This window comes from Hyperolius riggenbachi, chromosome 12 (genome assembly GCF_040937935.1).
Source record: "Hyperolius riggenbachi isolate aHypRig1 chromosome 12, aHypRig1.pri, whole genome shotgun sequence".
Lineage (NCBI taxonomy): Eukaryota > Metazoa > Chordata > Amphibia > Anura > Hyperoliidae > Hyperolius > Hyperolius riggenbachi.
In genome coordinates this window covers 61,296,258-61,318,742 of record NC_090657.1, presented here as the reverse complement: position 1 = coordinate 61,318,742, position 22,485 = coordinate 61,296,258, and the positions used below count along the sequence as shown (strand labels likewise).

Genomic DNA, 22,485 nt, shown 5'->3' with positions numbered 1-22,485 from the left:
GACGATTGGCATGATGACATGCGGCTACACCCGAAGTCGCCTCATTACTGGAGCCGTCAGTGGGACCGCAGAACGAACACTGTGAATCCAGCACAGGAGACTTGGCCGCAGCTGGGGCCACCATAGACCATAAGAATTATCGCTATAGCGGCGCACAGTAAGTAACTTCGGCACCGCCAGAAGACAGAGCTGAAGTTACTTTTAAAGCATTGTAATTCGGCCGCCAGCAACAGATGGAAGCCGAATTACATAATTCCCCACCATCCACGTGGACCTAGAGGGGGAATCGTAATTAACGTCACCAGGACTTGTGCAGCAGCAGGATAAGCCATATACCTGCTGTATCCTACGCCCAAGTCTCCCGGAGGCCAATTCTCTCGTACTTTCGCGGAAGGGGACAGGAGGATGCCGGGGGACCACACTCGCTACGGTGGGCTGGAGGAAGCTTCAAGTAAGTCTTTTTTTTTTCCAACCGCTCAGGGTCTCTTTAAAGGACAACTATCGATAAAAAAGTTTTTTTAAATACTCTGTATTAGGGTTCACATTACCACAAGTGCTAGGGGCACTTAATCTAGGGGCACTTAATTTATTCCCATAGTTCTCTCTGTCTGCTTTTAAATCATCCTTCACTTTAGCTCACAAATACTTCACTATGTTCTCCTCACATCATGCAGGAGAGTCTGAGGAAAGCTGATCAGAGTAGGTAACAGGAAGCTAGATGTGCTGTAATATAACTAGCAGTCAGGGAGATATGTATACACCACTCCTGACTTAATGCTTGTGATGTTACACTTCTGGCTCTTTCTGTGACAGAAGAAGAAAAGCGTCGGCACTACAGTATTTGCGCTGAATTTGAAAGGATATAGCATATAAGCAGAGAGCAAGTTCTGAATTCAGGTCCACATTAAATCAAAGCAAGCAGGAACAAAAGGGGAAGCTAATCATACATAGTACTGTATAAAACATTTCTGTCAGTAACACAGTGCCATCGGGTGGTTCTTCTGAATATTGCAGTACATTCAATATACTGTATAAAAGCTCCTTCAGTTCAGCTCTATGCAGTGGAAGGATGAAAGGAGTAGAGAGAAAAAAACGAGGCACTGAAGCAATGAAGGTGTACCTTTAATCCTAGGTTGTAGACACAGCGGGGTGTACAGTGGGGGTGAGGGGAAGGCCTGACAGCTGTTTCGCTTAGAAAAGCTTCTTCAGAGGCGCGTAGAGTTCTTTACTACGCGCCTCTGAAGAAGCTTTTCTAAGCGAAACAGCTGTCAGGCCTTCCCCTCACCCCCACTGTACACCCCGCTGTGTCTACAACCTAGGATTAAAGGTACACCTTCATTGCTTCAGTGCCTCGTTTTTTTCTCTCTACTCCTTACATCATTGTCTGTTCCCGGGAGCACGCTGCAAGATGAAGTACGTGATCCAGGTTATCCCTTGACCTCCCTACCCGCAACTAGTGCCAGTCTGTCTCTCTCTTTATTGGTGCAGTGGAAGGATGAACAGCAAACATTCACTTTGTACAAGCCGCTCTACAGTGATCCTAACAGATTAATAAAAACAAAAATTGGTAGGGACACCGAGAGCCCAATATGGTGTAGTATGTATTGATAATGAGGTGAAGTGTAAGTCAACCACTGTAGATGCAGATGGGAAGAACAAGCCTGTCCCCACTCAGGACTAAGAAGTCGCTCTCTGTAGATAGGAAGAAAATGAGGCTGTCCGCCCTTCCACCAAGGGTGGACTGGTAAATATATGCGTGAACAGAGGCACCAAAAGAATAAATATGTTCTAAATATTTAAAAAAAATGGAAGTGGTGGAGGTGGACTTTTACCCACTCCAAAGGACACGACAGAAGAAACGTGTTAACGTATAACATATTCATACACTCCACAATTTTTGCAACACGTTTCGCAGGTGTGACCCCGTTTCATCAGGCAGTCAGAAAGGAGTATACAGCAAATGCCATCCAGGTCTGTGCCAAGCGCCTCTGTGCACATTTCTTCTGCCGTGTCCTTTGGAGTAGGTAAGAGTCCACCTCCACCACTTCCATGTTTTTATGACATTTTATTCTTTTGGCACCTCTGTTCATTCATATACTAACATCAGATTAGGAGGTGGGGGAGAAGAATTATTTTATTAAATTAATCATGGATTTGCCCTTGAAAACCACCTTTCAGGACTGTCTTTGGAAGGCTGCCTGCTCCCCACTCCTCTGTAACCTTCATAAATGGTACAGCTATAAAAAAGAGCAGTTTATAACAAGGTGGATTCATTAATAAAATTGTATGGCCAACAACCATGCGCCATTTTTACTGTGTGGGCAGGTCCACATGTGGAAAAGTGTGGAGAACATTGCCAGCACGGGAGACAAGACAGGTGATTGGAGTTGGTGGCGCACTAAGCAGGAGAGAGGTGGGGGGGGGGGGGGGTGAATGCACCAGCATATGGGGGACAGACCATTTGTAAAACGCTGTGTGAAGCAGTACAGACACCCTACGTAAGTGCAATGGGTAATTTGAATGAAATTAGAAAATCATTGCACTGACAAATAACTTCGGGCCCTTTCACACAGGCAGCTGAGAAGCAGTGAAGCCACCGTTTGACAGCTGCTCTCCTGCAACGGCCGGGTGCTTATTAGAGCCTAGTACCGGCTGCCCCCACGGAGTGAGATCTGGGCGTTGTTTGCGGCTGACATGTCACGGTTCTCGGCCACCCAGTTACACCACCGCATGTCACGCCTGGTGTTACAACTGCTGCAGTTCACCTGCATTTAAATTGCATCCGAATTGCAATGGCGGACGGCAGACAGGAGGTTGAACTGCTCAGCAAATGCACAGTTCAGCTGTACGTCTGAAAGGAGCCATACAGCGTGTATTCAACCGGTGGTGTGCTTCCTATGTATGTGAGAATTTAAACAACTGCAAGAAAGAAAGTGCTACAGCTCTTAAAAGCCCAAAGTCGGTCTTTTAATCTGCTCTGAGCACCAGCAGGTAACGTGTGACTGGATAAGATCCTTGATCGGAGTGACAGCCACCACCTCACCCTTAGAAAGGGGCACTCACCATTTAGAATTAGCCATCAGTTTTAAGACATCTGGCATAGTTTTAGGGGGCATGCCCCTGATGTGTCGCTTACACAACGAAACTAGTTGGGTGGGGTCACAGACACGGAAGTGAGCGCACTGCTTCAAATCTGTAACAGTTGTGAGTGCAATTTGGTGTTTGTTTCTACTTGGATTGGATCCCTAGTTAAATTATGAAGATCCAGAACTACCAGGAGTTTAAAGCTTGCTTGTGTTCCGCTGAAGCATTGCTAGTGGCTGATGAAGAAACAAACAAGATAATGTAATCACTTCCACTGGAGCTAAGTTTCCTGATGAAGAAGAAAGTGCTGTATTTAAATATCTGAATGTTGTTTTGCTACCATTTTTCTCTGCTAGTAGGTTTTATGCTGTAAAGAATCTTTTAGTGCAAAAAGAAATGTTGAGTGTCATCCCCCTTTATGTAGCCCGGTAAACACATGATATTTTGATTGGCCAATTATTGCCCAATTTTGCCACTGCCATGTAGTATGAGAGCTTACCTACACGACCTGTTCATAGTATTCAAAATCTGAGTACCCTCCTACTACATGGAAGTGGTAAAATTGGCCACTCATTGGCCAATCATGATCAGACGTGTGTATCAGGCTTAAATGTTGCAATTTGGGCAGGCGGAAATTATCACAAGCAATTTCTTCTAATTTAAAGGAACACTATCAAACCAAGTGTTCTAATCTAAAATGACAATGTACAAATAATGTCTAAGTAGCTGTGTAAACATTTTCCTACTTTTCATGTTAAGTATCAGAGGCAAAAGCTGTAATTTATTGTGTGTAGGATTTACCTCTACTGGAAAAAAATCATTCGCAAAAGTGGTGTCTGCTTCATTGCACAGTTAGTGTTGTTTTTTGCAAATCAGACTACAGAGCATTTTTCTCTTAAAAGAAAAAAAAAGTATGAAAAGCTGTGCTGTCAAAGACAATTACAAATGTTTATAACAAGTTACATTTCCTCTGCCCTCTGCTGACACTTTAGTCAGAGACACAAAACGTTCTGTCAGTTAAGAGTGCAAGGAATTTGATACAGTAAACAAAAAAGATAAGCAAGTGAAATGTAAGCATCATTATTTACCAGCACTTCAGGAACTCTCATCTCCAGGTAAAAAAAAACATGTAAATCGATAGTGTCCCTTTAAGAAGCTGACATTATAGCGTGAAAACATTCATACGTACTTCTCTTTTGAAACTGCCTCCAGCACAGCCCGAGCCTCGAAGCTCGGTGATGGGAAGACCAGAGTTGGACCGTACACGGCCATGGCGAGGCTGCCCAGCACGGAGCCCATGCAGTGGTAGAGAGGCACGGGGAGAGCTATCCGGACTCTCTTAGGAAACACCAAATAAGAAAAGAAGTAAAATCAGTCTTTTCCTTCACGTTATTGTGCTTTGGCTAAATCTATGGACGCTTACCTCCTGCCAGATGAAGCCCATTCTAGCCCCCATGAACGCAGCATTGTTTACAATGTTGTGATGGCTCAGGGTGGCACCTTTGGGGTGTCCAGTTGTGCCCTGAGATGGAAATATGATCAGAGTCAATTCATCTTGGGAGAAACATTACATTGCACACTTCCGAAATAACCAAACTAGGTGGATGAGCACACAAAGAGGTTCCTTAAAACTTAGCATTTATTGTGACCATTGGCGGAACATGAGGCAGAAACAGTCCATCAAACTGCAATGAAGATGACTCTGTTAATAAATGCCCTAGAACACGTGTGTCAGACTCTAGTCTCATGGGTGGAATCTGTCCCGCCACACCTGCTAGTTTATTAATTAGTTATATGCTAGGGTCCCTTCCAAAAGGATGGCCTCTTCGCAGTGGAAGGGTCAAGTACAGAATACTTTGCATGCAAAATGTTTTGGAAGCTAACATCCTCCATCAATGTTAATTTGGTGCATCTGTTTTGAATGCAGTATGTTTACCCTGCCAATAATTAGGCTCTGCACACCTATGCTGGTAGTCATTCAGATGCAGCCTGCTTTGGAAAGTGCTGCCACCTCTCTCTGCTGTCTAAAAAATGTAAATTTACCTTATAGCTAGCTGCTGCCATTTGATATTTATTTTTGCATTCCGTTTCTATCAGAGGTTAGTTCTCTAGTGCATAATTATAGCATCTGTTTTAAATACAAGGTGTGTATGTTGCCTCTAGGGGGCTCCGCATGCCTCTGTTGGAAGTCATTCAGATGCAGCCTGGTGTTAGGGTGGCCCATACACTGGCCGATTTCAGCCATCGATTGATCATTCGATTCTATCAAATCAATTGATCGGAAATGGATTCAATCAAATCAGCCGATTGATCGATTTGCGGCTGATTTTGATCGATTTGATCTATCTGACTGGATAGAAAATCGAGTCGATCTGCTACTAGCAGCAGATCGATGGCCTATAGAGTTGCATTGGATTTAATAGTACAATAATGCATTTAGATCGTTTTCGAATAGATTTAATTCTGAAATCTATTGGAAATCTGTTCCTAGTTTGTGGCACACATCACATAGATACCTGTCAGATTCGACTTGACAGGCATCTGACAAAAATCTATCTGATGGCCGAATCAGCTGCAAATCGTTACAGTGCAGTAACGCAACGCAATGAAAACGCCCCAGTGTGAAAAGGACCTCAAGAGGCACTTAAACCCAGGATTGAATTTCATCCCAATTAGTGGCTGATACCCGCTTTCCCACAAGATATCTTTTCTCCAATAGATCATCAGGGGGATCTGTGTGGCTGATAATGTGGTGAAATCCCTCCCACAGTGTGATGTCATGACCATGGTCCTGACAGTTCCTGCCTGTGAACCTCATTGCACTGTGCGAAATGACAGCAAGTTGGGCAGGCATCACATTTATAAGATATAAAGAATATATATATAATAAAAAATAATAAGCTGGCCATATGGAAAACAGTACTGTCCTGTTTCTGTGACTTGACTTTGAACAGTGCTATGTCATTTTTTTTTAAATTGTGTTTTATGCTAAAAGTGTAAAACTTTTTTTTTTTTACAGACTATGAGATATTTCATAGAAATGTCTATTTATTTATTGACTGCTTACAGCCAATACAAGCACATGTTCATCTGAGGTACACCGGAATATACAGGACATCTGTTTACATACACTACAGGCTAACTCACAAAGGAGGAATGTCCACAGACCTCATCCTTTGTGCTACACATGGTTCCTCCAGGTAGGTAAGCAGTGCTAAGGCTTAGAAAACACCATACGTGAGGCTATAAAGTATAATTATAGACCACTTTGTTGTTACAGTAATTCTGTGTTAAACCAGGCTGTAGACAACTTAATAACATGAAACTATAAAATGCCATAGAAACATGTTATACATAAAACACACCACTAGATGTCGCTGCTACAATCTGCTGAAATTTCCAATGGAAAGTTTACAAATCTACTAGTGTTTATTGTCACACAAATCACATTACTTTGGGCCCAAGGCAAGTGGGCACCTATATACGGTACAAAATAATGTCCTGACAGGTTTTATTGGTATGTTATGTCAAACTGTAGGTACTTTAGTTACCAGTTATAGACTGCAGGGATCTGAGAAGTCTAATGGAACTCCAATGCTGGAAGCAAGCCACTGTGTCCTCACCTGATCCCAGATACAGTCCCATGCAATCCGCAATCCAGTGTTTGCTAGGCAACACCTCTGGCAAAGTTCACATGGGCGGATTTAAGGGCAACTAGCTGCGGGTCTTTTACCACCTTATCTGAGCTCTGGATTTATTTTCTTTTTAACTTAAACAAATTTACTGAAAGAACAAATTGTTGTATACTAACATAATAACGGCGTATATGTAAATATGAGACATGATACCAGTAAGAAGAGAATAACAAAGTGATAAAACATGAGCTAGGCAGGGCGCAGTTATCAGAAGTTGGCTGGCACATGATCAGTAATAGCTCGCTGGAAAAGTAGAATATAGGTAAATGTGGCCAGCATGTCTTTATCAAACAAAAGCTTTTGTATATTATGTGTAGCAAGATTATATACAATCCAGTCGTCAAATAAAAGGTGTGATGCTTAAACATAAATTATAATAAGAAGACTGGGATGATTTGCAAATGAAGGAAAAGGCAAACGCCTGGCCTAGACACCTAGAGACATTAAAGCGGTATAAAACCCTGACATAATATTCAATAAAAACATGTTTTCCTACTTTTTATATGCCATACGGTTATCATATTTCCTTTTGTGCATAAGTATTATTATTCATTTAGAAATTACACATTCCCAAAGTTCCATTTTTTTGCTCCGAGAGCTGCCTTTGCATTTCATTTATAACTGGTTTATTCATCTTGTATTGTACGGAGAAACTTTCTGAGTGTCTGTGTTCAGGAGTGTCTGCACCGTCAGAGAAGTGTTTTCTTAATTGTATCACGTGTGGAATGTAAACACAAGATAACATTATCTTCAGTTCGGATGCGTCCAGCTTTCCCTGGATGGGAACTTGTAGGTCCTGTGTTGAACTAGTTGAATGCTGTTCTAGTAAAAAACAATGGTGGTAGTATATAATATGCTGTAAATAATCTTTTAGAACAAAGAAGAAATGCTGGGTTTTGTTACGCTTTAAGATCAACTAACAGCCAGCTTGCGAAACAAAGAAACCGCTATATGCAGCTTATGTACACATGCTAGGTTAAAGAGGCCCTGTAGTGACATACAGTAGAATGCAGTAAATTATTCAGGATACCCATTTTTGCATTAGGTTTCTGCATCAGAAACTCTTCCTATAGCTATATATTTTGGTACATTGGTATGTAGCCCCGCCTCCCAGTGATGTTTAGCCTATGACTCTTCTTGTGCACCACTCCATCTCCATCTCCCTCCCATAACAACCGATAACTCTGCCTGCCTTGAGGCTAGCGACACATCTGTACAGCCTCAGCCCCACACTGTTGCCTCACGGATTGATCCCTGATGCATGCTGGGCTGTCAGTCCTTGTATGTGTGTACATGACTTTAGTCTTGCTACACATCACGGCACCGCAGCCACATATTAACTCTAAACACCGTATGTACCGTTAATGCCAAAGCCAAACTAAATGACTATCATCAGTAAAATTTAACTCCAGTTATTATTAAAGGCTCAAAGTACACTTCAAGGTACTTTTGGTTACATAACCTGAAAATGACAGTCCAGAGCAGAACTACAGGGAAACTGCTAAATACACAGGGAAACTGCTGCATGTAAATATTTAATAACAAAACAAGATCATTCTGTCTAGCCAGTCCTGTGATTCAGGTAAATATAGACAGTCCCACTAGGCAACACAGCCATCTATATGACTGACGTAGCTTTTCTCCACTGCAGGAGAACAAATAATGATACAGACAGATAAGGGGCGTGCTTATTGGGACGTAAAGAGCAGCTGCACACTGATGACTCATCACTTAGCTTTGTTTCCTCTAAATTTACTCAAAGTGTATAGCTACATACAGGTCTGGGATTAATATCAACCATAACAATCTTTTATGATTACTTTGAATGACATTCTCTATCAGTGCAAAGAGGGGTTTTTTTTGTTGGGGGGGGGGGGAAGGGGGTGCTTAAAAGTAATTCTTTTTCCGAACAGGCAAAGTTGTTTGCAATTTTTGATGGAATGTTATTGATTAAAAATATGCTTTAAGTTTGCAAACCTCAACAGATGAGCAGGCAGAGACCGACCACCGATATATCTACACATTTCCATTTATAAACATATGTTCAGCCCCTGATGAGTCTGGGGAGAAGGAGGAAACACGCTAGGACTGAGGGAGAGGAGGAAGGCATAGAGATCAAGTCAGAGGCCAACCAATGTCTGTTTATAAAGGGGAAACGACAACTGCAGCACAAGGTGTTCGGTTTCTCTCTATCTCCTGAGATCTGTTGGCAGAGGTGTCTGCTTTACCAGCAGCACACGGGATTGTCTCTAAACTGGCTAAACTCCATCTCGATCTCGGTTTTGGCTAAGTTAACAATTTACTCATTGCATAAAATGAGCAGAAACTGATGAGATAAACAATTATATTTATCCTCTTATTCCTAAAAATGTCCAGAGTTTTCTTTTATATTTAAACACAAAGAAGGTTGAACATTTTACTGTCTCAAATCAGTGGCAGCCTATTAAGTGCCCCAGAGTTAGAAAAAAGCTTAATAGTTTGTGTATTTATCCCTCTCTGCCATCAGAAGTTGTATTCTGCCAGGAAAACTTTTATGGCTGTAATTTGCTTATCAGTGATGTTTACTAGATTTCCGACAAGGTACCAACAAGACAGAAGCTGTCAATTCCATGCCTAGAAATTAACTCTTTCAGGCAGCAAAATAAAATAAGTAAAACAGCCTGGTTAATATGTTTTGTACTGTACATTTACATATTTATCTCATCATGTCACATGTCACACTAACTCCCGCGCTATAATGCCGCATAATGCCACATGCACTGTATGTGTTATGGTGTGTACGTTACGTTTAACAACATAAAGATTGCTATGGTAGCAAGCTCCTACGCACAAACATTACCCAGAAATGCACCATAGAAAGTGCGTTAGGATAATGTGTCCATTACAACAGATACAGGTGACTGACTTACAGATGTGAATTGGATGTTGATGGCGTCATCGCAGGAGAGGTATTTCTGTAAGTCGTGCAGCTGTTTCACATGCTGGGAGCCCCCGGCTTCCATCACCTCCTGGAACAGAAAGGCTCCAGGGTACTTTTTGTCCAGAACGATGGCGATCCGCAGATCCGGGAGTCTGCCAGGCGGGAAAACAGGAAGCAGAAGGAAATGGAATCACAAAAAGTGACAGCATTTCACACATATATTTAGCTGTTTTAACTGGAGACCTGTCTTTGTTTGTCCTCTCTGTGTGACCTTGTCCCACCGCTGTACCCCAATTCAAGTCATTTGACCAGCAGGATGAAGATCTTGAGAGCCCACTACAGTGTAGCAATTAAGGATTAAGTAGGATTAAGTACAATTTTACATTGAGTGCAAGAATTAAACTCACAAGTGGGGGTTACCAATAGGCAACCACTTTTATATCAGGTGGGGAGATTAGACCCAACCCCACTCAGTATTAAGACGTCGCTCTCTGTAGGAGCAGTAAAAAGGGGGTAACACCCAGGGGCATTTTTAGGCATAGGCATTACTGGCCATTGCCTGGTGCGCCATTGGTCCTGGGGGCGCCATGTCCCTGGACTAAGCCCTGCCCCTGAATTAAGCCCCCCCTCCCATGGGTGTTATATCCCATGTTTCTGCTGCTCCTTTTGTCTCCTTGTGCCTCCTTCAGTCCCCTATGCCACCTCTGCCTCCATTTGTCCCTCTGTCCCGCTGTGCCTCCTTCTGTCCCCCTTTGTACCTCCTGTCTCCATGTGCCTCCGTCAGACCCCCCTGTGCCACCGCTGCCTCCTTCTGTTCCCCTGTGCCTCCTTCTGCCTCCCTTTGTCCTCTTGTGCTACCTCTGCCCCCATGTTCCTCCTCCAGTCCCCCTCTGCCTCCTTCTGTCTCCCTTTGTGCCTCCTTCTGTCTCCATGTGCCTCTTCAGTCCCCCTGTGCCTCCCTCTGTGCCCCTCTATGCCTTTTTTTGCTGTGCCTCCCTCTGTCCCCCTGTGCCTCCTGTCTTCCTGTTCCTCCTCCTGTCCCCCTGTGCCTCCTTCAGTCCCCCTCTGCCTTCTTCAGTCCCCCTCTGCCTTCTTCTGACCCCTTTTGTGCCTCCTTCTGTCCCCCTTTGCAGGGGCAAACCCAGGATTTTTAAGGGGGGGATTCCTGAAAGGTCCAGAAGCATGTATGTCCTCGAGTGCTTCCGAATACAGGTGGCTCCATACTGCCCATGCACAAAAGTGCGCTGGCGTATTACGGAGCTGCCTATCTTTGGAAGTACTCAAGGACACGAGTGTTTCTGAGGGCTTCTAGTAGCAGCAAATTTGAATGGTGTACAGCGCTGGCACAACTCCCCGAGAGAGGAACGGGAGATAGACTTAGTTTGGACAATTCAGTGAAATATGCCACATAATGTCACATAGCGCAAGCGATACCCATATGATGCAGGGATATATGCATCTGCGGAAGATGGTGGCGCTATATAAATACTAAATAATATTTTGCCTCACCAGGATTGCACTTTTATTTAGCTTTCCTGTATGACAAGAAGACACCCAGCACTAGGGGAAGAGGGAAACAAAGGTGAATGAGGGAGGGCAGGTGCCAAGCAAGAGGGCTTCTGAGCGTTTTTCAAATCAACAGTGATTTGAAAAGCGCTTGGCTAATGTTACCCTATGACAGTGTTCCCACAGCAGCGTTGTGACTTTTTCAAAATCGCAGGTATACTGCATGTAGCATGTTTTTGAGCGATTTTTGAAAATCGCTTCACAAAATCACACTAACAAATTGCTAGCGATTGCTATTGTCATTTTGGCGTGCACTACCACAGAGAGAGGATTGGAGAAATTGAGAATAGCCAGAGATGGAGCAGAGACTTATCTGTATTGCAGTCCCCCATCACACAGGCTACTTGCCTGTAATCGGACTCCTGTCCCTGCCAGTCTCTCACACGAGTCAGAAAGAAGCCCTCCTGGAGTCTAGGGACTGTCAAAAACTTTTCAACTTGTTTAACACCTTATCCACACATGCAGTCATTATAACAATGAGGAGAGACCAGACAGATGTTTGCCCACGGACCCTGAGTCCAGGCAAGCTCTGCATCATGGTGTGCATATTTACCAGCTTGCCTGCCCTCTAATTGCATCATGTCTGACACTTCTGTACTGTGGACAGTCAGGGACTCTAGAATCAACATTCTCTCACTGCAGGCTGCATCTTGTGGGGGAAGCTCGGCTGCCTCTCTCATTCTATTAGCTGGAGGGAGGCACCAGAAGTAAGAAGGGAGGGAGAATGAGGCTGTTTATATTATGCGGGCTTCCCTAGCTGAATACACAGCTCAGTGCAGGGGGGAGGTTCCAGACACCCGGAATAGCCCCCTCCGTTCGCCAGTGCCTTTGTGCCTTTTTCTATCCCTCATTGCGCCTCCTTCATCAACTCGTTGTGCCTCCTGTCTTCCTGTGCCTCCTTTTGTCCCCGGTTGGGCCTCATTCTGTTCCCTATTTTGCCTACTTCTCTTCCCCATTGTGCCTCCTTCTGTCCCCCTTTGGGCCCCCTTTGTGTCTCCCTGAGTGCCTATTTCAGCCCTCCTTTGTGACTCCTTCTGGCCCTTGTGCCTCCTTCTTGTCCCTTGTTGCTACTCTGTCCCCGTGTGCCTTCTTTAGTCCCCCTCTGCCTTCTTCTGTCCTCCTGTGCCTCCTTCTGTCCTCCTTTGTGACTCCTTCTGACCACCTTGTGCCTCCTTCTGTCCCCCTATGCCTTCTTCTGTCTCTCTCTGTGACTCCTTCTGGACCTCAGGTCTCCTCATATCCTGTTGTGCCTCTCTCTGTCCCCATGCCTCTTTGTGTTCCATTGTGCTTCCTTCTGTCCCCCTGTGCTTCCTTTGCCACCCTGTGCATCCCTCCGTCCAACTGTGCCTAGGCTCCTTCTGTCCCCCTTTGTGCCTCTCTCTGCTCCCTGTGCCTCCTTATGTCCCATTGTGTCCCTATCTGTCCCTATTACCCTCCTGCAATCCCCTAGCCCAGTGTGTAAATTCAAAGCATAGCACAGCAGAAGCCAGAGTCCAGTTCTGTGCCTGTGTGACCATCCTGCTTCCTCTAGTGCAGGCACCTCACTCTCCACATATCGCGTGTAATCATGCAACATGTGGTAGGAGATGCTGGACACTAGGCCGAGTGGACAGGCAGAAGCACAGCACTGGACACGAGTGGAGGGGTGAGAGCACAGCTTCTGCTGCAATATACTCTGCATTTACACACTAAGCTCAGGAGAGCAGGGAGGGGGTGTGCAAATAAATGTGACAGGATGGGGGGTGAGGGGTGACACAGGACTTCTTGTCTGGAGTGACAAAAAGGCTAAAAATGCCCCGGTAACACCCCACCACCAAGGGTGGACTAAATATAGAAAAATTGTCAAAATAGAGGCGGCGCCTATCAGGAAAAAATGAATTAAAACCGGTTTAAAAAGGGGAGGTAGTGGTGGACTTACCTATCCATAGAAGAGTCAACAACTTTTTTTGTCAACCTACAAAATTAAACCACGCCAAATAAAATTGTGAAACGTTTGGTGGGCCGAAGGCGCCTTGCTTGCTATGAGGTAGTATCGACTGCTCCTGCTCTGACTGCCTGAAGAAGTTGGTAAAGGCCCACGAAATGCGTAACAATTTTTTTGACGTACCTAATAAAAAGTGTACATTGACAAACAAATCGCTAACTCTTCAATGGGGAGTCCACCACTACCTCCCATTTTAAACCATTTTTAATTTAATTTATCCTGATTGGCACCTCTGTTTGGTCCTTTTTGCTATAGCTGGTCAAATATGTTTTTGCCCATCCTCGGGGGGGCCTCTTGAGTGCTTCAGAAAACAAGCGGATCTGTACTGTACAAGCGCGGAGCTTTCAAAGCATGCTGAGGAGTCCTGAAGAGGCGTTCATTCACTGGAGAGACAATGGTGGACCTTGAGTATGGAGAGAGGACTGGATCTCATAGAGCCTTTCCACTACATGTGGAAGTATCTAGCAGGAAGCACTGGGACCCCCCACCCCCCCCACCACCACCACCAATACGGCTTGTTGACGGAGCATGCACAGTGCAGACGCAAGACAGCTTGCTCCTGTGTGGTAGCCTGGACCTGCCCATGCTCTGCCTTTACCACTGAGCACGAGCGGTTTCGTGCTACTGCAGAGGCGCAAGGCGTCCTGGGCTTGTGCGGCTGCTCTCATTCACATATGAAGGCGTGGCCACAAAATTTCAGAGGGTCCCAGAAAAATGCGGTGATCTGGACAAGGGCCTGGGGAGAATCTGGAGGAACCCGAGGCTTCCCTCCATTGAGTTACTGTACATATCTGACTTCTCTTTTTTGAAGTCACAGGTTTGCTTTAAAGATACAATAAAGGAAGGTTTATTGCCAGAAGACCTCTGTGTGACTCATGAACCTTGGATCTTTAGTGTTACTTCAAGACATTAACTGAAGTAAAAGTGTGACAAATAAACATTACGAGGCAGAATGGAGGCAGGTTATGAACAGGCTGATTAAGGCTAAGTTCACACTGAATCCACTGCAATGTGCATGCGGCAAGGGGCGTAACTACGGGAGAGCAGCCCAAGTGACTGCAGGGGGGGGGCAGAGTTTTAAGGGGGCCCCAACTACTACTTCACTCCCTCCAATAAAGGGATCCACCTTCTAGATCAGGGGCTCGATTCACTAAAGGGTGCTAAGTGTTAGCACAGCATTGAAAAGCTGCTTTGCACGTGCAAACTACTTAGCACCCAAGTTTGCACGTGCATAGCCTTAACACTCGAGTTAGCACATACAAAGCCTTTACACTCGAGTTAGCACATGCAAAGCCTTTACACTCGAGTTAGCACATGCAAAGCCTTTACACGCAAGTTAGCACATGCAAAGCCTTTACACTCGAGTTAGCACATGCAAAGCCTTTACACTCGAGTTAGCATGTGCAAAGCCTTTACACTCGAGTTAGCACGTGCAAAGCCTTTACACTCGAGTTAGCACGTGCAAAGCCTTTACACTCGAGTTAGCACATGCAAAGCCTTTACACTCGAGTTAGCACATGCAAAGCCTTTACACTCGAGTTAGCAAAGCCATGCAAAGCCTTTACACTTGAGTTAGAACATGCAAAGCCTTAACACTCGAGTTAGCACATGCAAAGCCTTTACACTCGAGTTAGCACGTGCAAAGCTTTACACTCGAGTTAGCACGTGCAAAGCCTTTACATTCGAGTTAGCACGTGCAAAGCCTTTACACTCGAGTTAGCACGTGCAAAGCCTTTACACTCGAGTTAGCACGTGCAAAGCCTTTACACTCGAGTTAGCACATGCAAAGCCTTTACATTCGAGTTAGCAAAGCCTTTACACTCGAGTTAGCAAAGCCTTTACACTCGAGTTAGCACATGCAAAGCCATAACACTCGAGTTAGCACATGCAAAGCCTTTACACTCGAGTTAGCACGTGCAAAGCCTTTACACTCGAGTTAGCACGTGCAAAGCCTTTACACTCGAGTTAGCACGTGCAAAGCCTTTACACTCGAGTTAGCACGTGCAAAGCCTTTACACTCGAGTTAGCACATGCAAAGCCTTTACACTCAAGTTAGCAAAGCCTTTACACTCGAGTTAGCAAAGCCATGCAAAGCCTTTACACTTGAGTTAGAACATGCAAAGCCTTAACACTCGAGTTAGCACATGCAAAGCCTTTACACTCGAGTTAGCACGTGCAAAGCCTTTACATTCGAGTTAGCACGTGCAAAGCCTTTACACTCGAGTTAGCATGTGCAAAGCCTTTACATTCGAGTTAGCACGTGCAAAGCCTTTACACTCGAGTTAGCACGTGCAAAGCCTTTACACTCGAGTTAGCACGTGCAAAGCCTTTACACTTGAGTTAGCACATGCAAAGCCTTTACACTCAAGTTAGCAAAGCCTTTACACTCGAGTTAGCAAAGCCATGCAAAGCCTTTACACTCAAGTTAGCACATGCAAAGCCTTAACACTCGAGTTAGCACATGCAAAGCCTTTACACTCGAGTTAGCACGTGCAAAGCCTTAACACTCGAGTTAGCACATGAAAAGCCTTTACACTCGAGTTAGCACGTGCAAAGCCTTAACACTCGAGTTAGCACATGCAAAGCCTTTACACTCGAGTTAGCACGTGCAAAGCCTTTACACGAGTTAGCACATGCAAAGCCTTTACACTCGAGTTAGCACATGCAAAGCCTTTACACTCGAGTTAGCACATGCAACGCCTTTACACTGGAGTTAGCACATGCAAAGCCTTTACACGCTTTAGTGAATCGAGCCCCAGGTGTTTTTGTGGCAATGGTTATTATAGGCATGAAGATTATAATGTCCACACTTGTTTTATGACCTTTGCAAGATGGGCCCCCAGGTTGTGAGGGTCACCAGGGGAACGGTATGAACATTGGGGGGGGGCCTTCAAACTTTTGCTGGGGGGGTCCCATAATTTGAAGTTATGCCTCTACATGCGGCACATCGCAATGGATTGCCCAATCATCAAAACGTGTTGCTTTGCGATTATGACATATAATGCAACTACAATGCAATGCACATGGTATGGATTTACCTAAGCCCGTTCTATACTATCCAAGACTGAAGGTGCCCAGACACTTATCGATTTCCCCAGCAGATCTGATCACTGTGATCAAATCTGCCAAAGACGGATGCCCTAGTATGGACGTCCAATTGTAATTTCGATCAATTTCTGGATGAAATCAATCAACAATGTCATATTGGACGGAAGATCCAGCTTTAAAGGTGCAGGCAGTAGGAAATCACTCAGGGTCTTTGAGCTAGAGATTCTCCCCCAAGCTAACAGTGGTCACCAGCAGAGTACTCCTGGCAGTGGAGCGAACATACCTGTCCAGCCAGTGCGCCCCCTTCAGTCTGTGTCCTTTCCTTCTCAATGGTGCCCATTCTCAATGACCCGGGAACATGTTATGTATGTACATGCCGCTGAACCACTGAGAACCGGCGATGATGGAGACACTAGGACACAGACTGGATGGAGCGCACCGGCCAGACAGGTACATTTACTGTGCACTGGCCCCGGGGCACCACTATTAGTTTTGGGGGGGGGGGAGACTTGGGGGGCTCATTAGCCGGTTCTGGAGCCCTGGGGGGGACAGTGCTATCGGGGGAAACAAAGAGGCCATCTAGTGGTTCCATATATCCTATACAATAAAATGCAAGTGTCCCTGCGTCATCAACTGAATGGTTGTGTGTCCCTGCCTTTTTTGTACTGAGCATGTGTGCAGCCAGGGCAGTTAGGACACAGGGCTGGATCTGACAGTCTGCTGTGTGTGGTTCACAGAGGTTCTCATTGCATTGTGGGAAATAACAGCTTTATCCAACTGTCAAGCAAGCAGTTCCCTGTGTGCATATACTTCAGACAGTGATGGGGAACTTGCAAGCGGGACGCGCATTGCGGGGGGTAGCGTCTGTGACCTAGCGCCCGTTTTTTTTAACGGGCTGGCCTTTTTTACTAGTATTTTTATATATTTCATAACAAAATCAACAAAAAATCTATGTGCAGTGTGTGGCAGGAAAAGATCTCTCTCTGATCAGATTCGGATCTCAGAGGGATCGATCTTTTGGCCAAATCGGTTGGCCATCTATAAGTCTATGGGCATCTTAAAGTGGAACTGAACTCTTGCACAGCACACGATGAAAAAAAGTCTGTATTCCACATACTGTATACAGTAGTTGCTGAAGAAATCCACTGCTCTGTTTCTGTGTTAATTTTACCATTAGCAAAGTGTCTAATTAGCAGCTGTGAATAGACTGCAGAAGCACTGCCAGGATGGTCTGCCTATACAGTAAACACTGAGGCTGCCTGCAAAGTGAAACCAAGTTTAAAAAAAAAGAAAAGAAAAAGGAGGAGGGTAGGATTTTTACAAATTGTAATGAAGAAAATGTGTTGCCCATAAAGGTTATCATGCTCTGACTAGTCTTTTAAAACTAAGAGACAATTCAGTTCTAGCTAAGGTTAGAGAAAAACTCTGGAGTTAGACATTTAGGAAGAGGAAGCAGTGCCAATGGAAAGTCAAATGACCAGCCCAGGGATTACAGCAAGGTATTGGAAATGTCGGCGGAGATAAGGGTGGCATGCAGCAGGTCACAGAAAGAAGACAGGAAATTATAGGCAAACCGAAAACACCCGCTCTGCTTACGCTTTGCTCTTGATCCCCCCTGCTGGTGAATTATCAATCTCCGGACAAATACGCCTGAGAATTTCATAATATCTCTGCGTTTTAAACTGGTCTGGGAAAATAAGAGCAGAGCAGCCGACCTATGAGGGAGAAAAGTTAAAAATAAAAAAAATGAGCAAAATGCAAATGGAGTTAACAAACATTTCAGTATCGTTACAGATGCAATACGATTTAAAAAAATTCAGGTACATGCAAATTGCAAACAACATACAAACTGTTCAAAAATATCTGTCATATATGAAGTTATTCCTCCTTCCTGAACATTGGAGCCAGAAGTTGTACACTTACCTCTCACATGTAAAATGGCGGTGCAGTATTTTGTATCATGGCATAGTTAGTTTGGGGGTGGGGCTTAGCAGGTAGAGGCAGGGCTGAACATGAGAACAAAGCCTCACTGCTGCAATAGGTCTATGGATTTCCCACTCTCTGATAATCGTTCCCTGCAGCCACTCAGTGCTCAGACAACACACACACACACACAAGTGGCTGCCACCACAGAAACTGGGATCAGATGCTGTATCTGTATATTGTCCTCAGGGATTCATGCATTACCCCCTGATGATGGCAGAAGGCCAAAACCAGGTTGGGTTTGGAGAACAGGCAATTCATGTACAGGGTTTTAGTAGATAAAAAAGGACGGGAGGAACAACCGGGAGCCCAATCTGGTGTAGTATCGTAAGTAGAAATTACAGATCGAAAGAGTAAACAATAGTTACTGTATACTCACAAAGCAAGGTTGCAGAAACAGCAACCACTAAAATCGCATGTGGGGAAGTACCGTCCCCACTCGGCCTTGATGGTGGGTGTTCGCAGCTCCTTGTTAAAAAGTCCACTGGTAATGTGGTAACCCCAATCCTGGGGTGTAGAAAGTCTTATAGGAAGGTTGAGGAGGCGCCCGATGTGTTTAGCAGAGTTTCAACTTTACTTGTTAGCGGTTGTTAAATTGAAACTGTGCTAAACACATCGGGCGCCTCCTCAACCTTCCTATAAGGCAATTCATGTAATACTGCACTGAAGGACTTTTATGTAAATTAATTGATATGCGCAAACATGCATTCCAGTCCTCTTTGCAAGGATCCGAAATGTAAGTTGTTTTATTAAGTGAGTTAAAAACTTGTGGAAATAAATGTTTTTACTTGGTTACACCATCTGATTCCAGTTTATGTTTTCGTGGTGTTGTCTGAGCACTGCGTAGCTGCATGAAACCACCCTCAGTGTGGGAAATCCATTGATTTCTTTCAGTGCTGGGGATTTCTAAGGCATAGGTGGGGTACCTACTCTACTCCCACAACCCTCTACCCAGAAACCCCCATGTCACTCCCACGTGGAGTGATGGAGGGAAATCTGTGGCTGTAACATCTATGCCTCATACTGAATAGCACCAAAGGGAAAGTAGTGAGTGGCATAAATATCAAACCCCCTCCCAGAAGTCTTGTGGGAAGCCCGCCTCTGAGGAGCTGAGGGGTACTTGGGAGAGTCCCAGTCTGACACCATAGCTGGATCTTTCAGTGGACCCTGTAAGTATAAGGGGCAGGAAATGGAGGGACAGAGAGCTGGACAGAGACAGAGAGCTGGAATAAATATTAATTGTATAGACAGAGTTTAAAGGGGTCCTGCTTGTTGTAACATTTAAGAGATGGTAAGACATATGCACATTGCACAATGTGATAAATGCAGTGTTCTCCCCAGGCTCTTTTAGCTGGGTGCTCCACCCGGCTAGTTTCGATGAGCACCCGTCTGTCATCGGCTCACCTTCTCCTATTCTGTAAGCAGAGATGCGCACAGAAGCACCGGTCCTGCATTCTCTCATCTTGCCCCACCCGGTGAATTCCCATCGCTACTGTATAGAAGGCCTATAGCCTATCCCATAGAACCTTCTCCTATTCTGTAAGCAGAGTTGCGCACAGAAGCACCGGTCCTGCATTCTCTCATCTTGTCCCACCCGGTGAATTCCCACCGCTGCTGTATAGAAGGCCTATAGCCTATCCCATAGAATCGCATCAATTCATACACTTATGAAGACCAAAAGTCCAAAAAAGGCTGTCTGCATGTTGGGTTGATGTGGCTCTTGCTATACACCAGCAGTTCTGAATGTAAGCCTGGCTTCAGTGGGGAATACAAGAGATAATTTACATATTCAGTAGAGATGCATTGTGGGAAACTACAGTTGATCACTTAAAGCTGATTTATCACAAATACCTTATGCTTTAAGAAGACAAATTACACTTAGCCTTATATTTTAGTAGGAGGGTTTTTCGGTCTCTTTCAGTTTCCTATACTTTCCTAGTGGTTCTGGGTCACCCCGAGCTGCTGGGGTATTCTGTTACTAAAACAGTGAAACATTTTTGAGTCTGTCTTCTGTACCTTCCTGAGGGCATACTCCAGCTCCGTAGCCTGATACGCTGGATTCACAGACACCTGTAGAGGAGAGAGCAGTGTTATATACAGTGTTATATGATTTAGCACAGGATACATCACTGTTTAAAGTATTTTTTAGAATAGGTTTTATTTAATAATTGTGTTTAGCTTTGGAAAAAAAAAAGCCTAAAAAATATTTGAAACCTACATTTTTGGGCCACTACATGAAAGTGATTGGTGAACAGCAGTGGGTGTCGCTTTACTGCTGTGGAAAATAGAGAGCTTGATGACTGATAACCAAACCTTGTTGTTCTCTGTGGAGCTATCTTAGATTTACTGCGCTGCTGCAAAATATGGCCTTGAATTTACAAATAATGCTGGTGCTGTGTCAGACTGTGCTGCCCTAAAATTTACGCTGCCCCGCATGTACAACCCTGTGCTACAAGATTGCCTATTCTTTAGTGCTGTGGGCAATATCTCCACAGCCACACCTCCTACATTCCTCATATTTTGAGGGTATGGAGGGGACCTGCCGCTCTACCTCTGTTAAATTTCAGCTCCCCAACCCTTCTGCTTCCCTAGATAGTTTTGTTTACTCTATCTCAGGAACCAGCAGGGTTGGGGGCTGCAATTTGGCACAGATCTAGTTCAGGGGTCCCCTCTATACCCTCAAAATTTGGGGAGTGTAGATGGTGACTGCAGAAATATTTGGGGTAATGAGTTTAAAGTTTCCGCTGAGCATGCATATTAATAAGTGAGGAAGGCCGGTCTAGGGCAGTACGATCGGACACTGCGCTGATCTTCTAAAGCTATGTGGCTACCCCTACCTGCGTTGCCACGCCCCAACCCTCCCCCTCCTAAATGCTCAGCAGCCGCCAATTAGGTTGTGGTTGCCAAGCTGGGGGCAAACCGTAGCAAAGCAGGTGGGGCTGACCTAAGCTTATGCAGGCTTTAGAAAGAAAACGCTGTGGTGGATTTGCCAAGGAGTTTTTGACATTGACGAATTACAGGCGAGCAGCCCAGTTACTAACCCTGAGACCCACCAATCCTAGCAGCATTTAGACATGGTCTTATATGACAAGCTCTGTCTTTTTCACTGGAAGTACTCTTTTAAAAACAAACTTTAGCAAAAAGGGAAAAAAATACTGTAAAATCAATACATTGTAAAGTGAGATGTGACAAAATAGAAGAGAGATCAAGAAAATGATTGATATTCCCCATGTAATTTGTTCATATTGTTTGATCCACAATCAGCCTGCAGGTAATCATGTTTAACTTCAGACAGACATGAAAAAGAAGACCACCAACTGTCACTATCTATAAATCAAAAACGATAAACTAAAAAGATTTTTTTTTTAGATATATTCACAGAGGGAGATACTGGTTGCTTGGCAGTTGGAAACAGCCGTTATGTCCCACAATGCAACAAGGCTCACATAAAGGAAAGTGTCAGGACCATGGTGATGACATCGTCCTGCGGGAGGGGTTTCACCACAGTATCAGCCATACAGACACCCCCTCTAATGATCTATTGGAGAAAGGGTAAAGATTGCTCATGGGAAAGGAAGTATTGGCTATTGATTGGGATAAAGTTCAATCCTTGGTTGCAGTTTCTCTTTAAGTACTAGGTGGGTTTCACTTGTGAATGTGCAGGACTACTGGACAGTGGAGCAGACCAGTGTGCTACCCCTTTAAGTTAGGAATTGGAGTGTGAAGAAGGGCCAAAATCCTGCAAGCCTCTAGGAGAGATAACACCATGGGGTGTGCACGGAATCCAGGTAAAATATGCCATTTAGATCCCCAGCATAGCCATGTGCCACTAATAGACCAAAGTGCAGTTATATCCCACATTAGCCAACAGTATAGCACCCCCAACAAGCATACCAACTGTATGTATCCACAAGAGACTCCAGGTATAGCCATGTAACCTCAACAGACCTTCATTGTAGCAATGTGTCCCCAAAAGATCCATGTTATAGGCATGCCCCCCAGTAGGCCTCTCCCAAGAATAGCCTCCACATTCCCCACAGTGTTCCCTGAGTCCACCTATGCAGAGGAGCACAAAGAAGCATGTGATGGGCTATCTGGGTTCCTAGGAGCCTTTACTAACCACCGTTCCATTTGTGTGTGACAGATGAATGAGGAGAGCCACAAGGAAAACAAGCCTACCAGTTGGACAAGTAACTGTAAGCACC

General features: G+C 44.7%; 1 protein-coding gene across 1 annotated transcript in view; it reads right to left on the bottom strand.

Annotated features, from left to right (window-relative positions):
• LOC137541844 (medium-chain acyl-CoA ligase ACSF2, mitochondrial-like) overlaps positions 1-22,485 on the bottom strand; it is a 76,627-nt gene that overhangs the window by 28,284 nt on the left and 25,858 nt on the right. Inside the window, exons 4-8 of the mRNA XM_068263385.1 lie at positions 20,297-20,350; positions 17,894-18,012; positions 9,689-9,851; positions 4,508-4,606; positions 4,274-4,422 (exon numbers count right to left, since the gene is read on the bottom strand). Of these exons, the coding sequence (XP_068119486.1) occupies positions 4,274-4,422; positions 4,508-4,606; positions 9,689-9,851; positions 17,894-18,012; positions 20,297-20,350 (584 nt within the window). The remainder of the gene's footprint in view (positions 1-4,273; positions 4,423-4,507; positions 4,607-9,688; positions 9,852-17,893; positions 18,013-20,296; positions 20,351-22,485) is intronic.